We start from the raw sequence: 5,158 nt of genomic DNA on the forward strand, positions 1-5,158 counted from the left end.
CAGAGAGTTGGTGATTTGTTCTATCTGTCAGAAGGAAATACAGAAGGACAACTTTAATTATCACAAAGTTAAACTCCATAAGAATGACCCCAGCTGCAAGTATCAAGTGAAAATTGATCATAAGAAGCAGAAAACATTAAACTTTGCTGTTAAGAAAACTTCCTCTGCTACATCCTCATCCTCAGTCACTGCCTCCTCCTGTCCCGATGACCCTGCTCCAGTTGAGGCCTTACTGCCTGAACCAAGATCTGAAAAGTCCGTTTCTGCTGAAGAGAAAGTTACTGCAGACACAGAAAATAATGGCGACTCATCAAATTACCCCAGCGGATGGATTTCTCATGGAATAAGACTTCCTAATCTCGATATCAGACCAATATTCTCTCCCGAGCAGCTCTTTGTAGTCAACAACAACAATATTCCCTCTGCAGAGGACTCTGAGACTAGCGACAATGTCCAGGGAGGTGAGAAGAGCAAGACTGAGGAGATGGAGTTTGTGGACGGAGGCCCAGAGTACCCTGTCGTCTTCACGAGCCAGCTGGGTGACCCGATACTTACCGAGCGGGAGCCAAAGCGGAAGGACATCCAGACCAGAACCAGAGTGGAGACTGAGCGGGAAACTGTGCCTAAAGTCGAGAGAGATCATCCTCTACAGCCCAAGTTACAAACATACAGTCCTCAGATAGATGACAAATACTCCAGATACTTTCAATATGATTGGTTCCGTAAGTTCCCGTGGCTAGAATATGACGAGGTTGAAAAGTCAGCCAAGTGTTTTGCCTGTTCCAAATTTTCCATTTCCAACCTTGGGAAATTTGAGTTCAAAACATGGAAAAACAGTTCCTCGTTGAAAGTTCATTCTAACAACAAAAAATACAAACTGTCGATGGAAAAGTGGATCAATTTCCTCACATCAAAGAGAATGAATACCTTGGTTCTCGGCCATGTTCAGTCTCAACATGCTGAGGAAGTCGTGAAGTGGCGAGCTTATTTGAGGTATCTTTTCCAAACTGTTGGGTTCCTTGCAAAGCAAGGACTGGCTTTTAGGGGCGATTCCGAAACAAGAGAAAAGTTGACGGAATCTAATGAAAACAATCGAGGAAACTTCTTGGAGCTTTTGTCCCTGCGTTCACACGACAATCATATTCTCAAAGATAAACTGGAGGCCGAAGTCAAAAATTTGGTTCAGCTGGGGCAGGTTTTGCCAAATGGGCTTCACCTGACATCCAAAATGAGCTGATAGAGATTATAGCATCCAAAGTGACGGAAAATATAATTGAAGATGTCAAGACTTGTGCCGGCGGAGATTACTACTGGTTCTCTGTGATTGTTGATGAGACATCAGATATGTCAAACACGGAGCAGTTCAGTCTGTCACTGGTATATCTGACGAGTGAAGGCATCAAGAAAGAGAGCTTCCTCAAGTTTGTAAAAGTTACCCAGACTGACGGCAAATATTTGTTTGAGAAGCTTCACGAGGCTGTCAAGGATCTCGGCCTTAACCCCGCCCGCACTGTCTCCCTGGCCGCGGACGGTGCCTCCAACATATCCGGCATCAAGAAGGGTATTGCCGCCAGGTGGAAGGAAACAGCCCCACTGTGTGTCTACATCCACTGCTACGCCCATGTCCTCAATCTTGTAGTCAAGGATCTTCTCTCAGATATAACCCTGTTGAGAAATACAATGGGGACAGTACAAATTTTATACAACTTCATTGAAGGGTCACCAAAGAGGTGAGCAATCTACAAGTCGGTGAAGATGACAAGTAAAGATGAGGAGCATGCCAAGGTGATGACCCAGAAGAACCAGTCTGCTACCCGCTGGAGTCTCCGCTACGATGCTGTACACGCTGTATCTCTAGGGATGGTCAGAATCATGAAGACCCTCATAATAATGAGAAAAGATAAAGATACATTGTCGAGTTCAACAGCAACTTCTCTGCTCAACAGCATCTTTAGTCACGAATTTGTTTTCGGCATTGAACTGTTGAAGACACTCCTCAGACACACATCTAGCTTGTCAGATGAACTTCAAGGCAGAAAGGTTGACCTAACAAAGGCTCGGAAACACGTCAACCTAGTGATTAGGACTCTTGAAGATCTTAAGAATGAGAAAATCTTTGAATCAATCTGGAAACTTGGTGAGTTGAAGTCGTCTGAGATGAAATCAGTATTTGACCAGGAGGACTCAATTGATTTGGAATTCAAGGAGGCGAAGATTCCAAGGAGAATAAAGTGGAAAGGAACAACTGAATCCTACTTCCGTGAAACACATTTCGATGTTGCAATCAATAAGATTGTATTAGAGCTTGAGAGCAGATTTGCCACCGACGATACAAACATCACAATGGATCTCATTGCAATCGTCAATGACAGTGAAGTGGAGACCTGTGTCATTGAGCGTGTCGCCAAGCACTACAGACTTGAACTCGAGCAGCTCCAGTCAGACCATGCAATCTTCCAGCAATTCAAGGTTAATATTATAATGTTTCATTTTGCATTATATGTTTAAAATTTATGTTTCTCTAGGCAGATATTGACACAGAAGACATGGTTTCGTCACAAATTGCTGCGGAGTTAATAAGCTCGGGAGTGTTCCGCCTGATGCCGAGGCTATACAAGGTGATCGTTATCCTGGCCTCAATGCCCATCAGCAGCTGTGAGGCGGAGCAGTCATTCTCCTGTCTCAGAAGGCTCAAGAACCACATGAGGACCACCATGGACCAGGAGAGGCTCTCCTCCCTCACCCTCTTGAACATGGACAGGGTGATGGTGGACAAGGTGCTCCATGAAGACATGGACAGTTTGATTGACACCTTTGCGTCAAGGAAAGAGAGGAAAAACTTCTTCTTCTAATCATGATAAAGAACACATGCATTTTTTCTTCATTTTTTTCAAACACATCACCACGTATACATGCGAGTTAAGAACATCAAGACTTGTGAACATAATTTATTTTCTGTCGATGTAACCGTTTCATGGTATATTATAATCTCGTTCATTATCTTCATCCGTTATTATTTAAAAAATATTTAAGGTTTAAATTGATTGACTTAATTGTATAGTTTCAAAAATTTTCTCTCATTCTTGCACCGTGCATTTTATACTCCATTATACTCCTTCCTTTATGAATAGGTCGGCATTGACTTTCCGTCTAGAGTTTTTCCTTTCCTTTTATTTTTCCCAATGTTTGCCTGAAGAAAATAATGGTCAGACAGTCCATTGGACGATATTCTTGCAAGATTTAATCTATGCTGTAGCATTTGCCCTGTTTAAATATCCCCCGTTCACCACTGAAAATCAACCGTTCACCCTTGTAAAGCGGACCGAAAAATCTTCCTGACATACGGCACTGCATATAAGTAAATAAGAAAGAAAAAAGATGGTATTCCGATGATTAATTGGTCAACTTTCCTTAATATTCAAGCTAGAGACATTATTTTGGTATCAATGTGTCTTTTTTTTTTACTATTATTTCATAGATAAATTAATAGAAAAGGGGAAACACCGTTCTTCTTTTTTTTTTTTTTTGACATCATACATATAATTATGAAATAAGACTTATAAAAACGCAGGAAAAGAGTTAGACCTATTGCAGGCACGCCCGAATCTGTCATGGATAGGGGGAGCAGGGGGGTCAAAATATGTTTTGGTATAGGCTCAAACCCAAACGCAATCATCTCAGAACAAACTCAAACTACACGACATCCATTCACATACAAGGGCGCATATGAACACACGTACACGTGCAAAGTTTATATGAAATAAATACTTGAAATCGGGAAAAGGTTATAAATGTTTGTTATATTAAATATGTACCCAATAGAAGTGATGTTGGCAATTGTATAATATATCATTATCCCTACTGTAACAAAATACCAACAATAACCAGCACTGAATGGATATTTTAAAGTAACTATCTGTATTTCTTACATAATAATTTTATAATATATTTATCATTGCTAGTATTTATTTTTCAGCATAATTTTCTGAAACAATTAAAAAAAAAACAAGAGAACTTTTTAAACTTTTGATCCACACTGATAACATTTAAACTTTCTTCATGAGAGCAAATGAGTTTCTCCGTTTTTTGTCACCGCGTGAAATGAACTCATTAATCAGATTTTCATTGTCAATCAGGTCTACCCCATCCTTGTACATATTAAGAATTAAATGTGAGTTCAACCTAAACTGTGACATCGTACTTTTAGATATGTCTTGAGGCGTCTGAGTGCACTGAAGGAGCGTTCTGCCGTCGCTGTTGTAGTCGAATATAGAGTCTACAGAGTTTAACAGGCTCTTTATATTTGCCTCTGAGATTTATATATATAATATATTTTTCAATCTTTTGTAACTCCTCTGCTCCAACTCCAATTATTTTGTAATATATATTTATCAATGTTTTATGTAATGTCGAATATATGAGAAGGAAGTTTGGTTATGTCATAAAAATATAGCTAGAACAGAATTATTTAAAAAAAAAAAATTATTTACCCAATATCTATTATTTTTATTTAATGTAACTATTTTCAAGCAAAAATTGAATTGATTGGATTTACATATTATGAACTACTCTGAAATAATACACGAGGAATTACTCAGGAAAACTTTATGGACAACAGCATTACATTAACAAAATAATTAAGTGTATTTGTTAAACCTTTAAATAAAAAGAATAGTTTTTCTTTCAAACAACCATTTTTGTATAAGAATTAAAGTAAAATGTGTTGAGACATCTTCCTTCCTTCTTCAAAATTCAATATATAAGGTTTTATTTTGTATAATTAGCAATAAACAATGAAATATCATTTATAATTTACTAAAATATGTATATGAAATATAAGGCTACATGATGTGTAACAGTGACCAATTGTATAAACAAATTATACAAGTTTCAATTTATTCGCCTTAAAGTCCATTATTTAATTACAAAATTATTTATTCTAATTACCAGCTATTAATTGATATTATCATTTCATTTTGATCTTAAAAGTTAAATGGTATAATGTATTTATGAATAATATAACAATGGGCATTTGAACTTTTACAAAATATTTCCTTTTGTGTAACTTGTATGATAATAGTCAAAAATTAGACCACTAATATGTCGATCAACAATGGAATATTGCATTAATTATTGTATTATAACTTCTAAAGTAGTA

At 37.5% G+C, this 5,158-nt stretch overlaps 1 protein-coding gene across 1 annotated transcript; it reads left to right on the top strand.

Annotated features, from left to right (window-relative positions):
- Positions 1–1,740: 1,740 nt before the first annotated feature.
- On the top strand, positions 1,741–3,000 carry LOC139904791 (zinc finger MYM-type protein 1-like). The gene is made up of 2 exons (XM_071886718.1): positions 1,741–2,469; positions 2,526–3,000. The coding sequence occupies exons 1-2, from the start codon at positions 1,756–1,758 to the stop codon at positions 2,850–2,852; spliced, it is 1,041 nt and encodes a 346-aa protein (XP_071742819.1). The 5' UTR covers positions 1,741–1,755; the 3' UTR covers positions 2,853–3,000.
- The last annotated feature ends 2,158 nt before the right edge of the window (positions 3,001–5,158 follow it).

This window comes from Lepeophtheirus salmonis, chromosome 2 (assembly GCF_016086655.4).
Source record: "Lepeophtheirus salmonis chromosome 2, UVic_Lsal_1.4, whole genome shotgun sequence".
In the NCBI taxonomy this organism is placed as follows: Eukaryota; Metazoa; Arthropoda; class Copepoda; order Siphonostomatoida; family Caligidae; genus Lepeophtheirus; species Lepeophtheirus salmonis.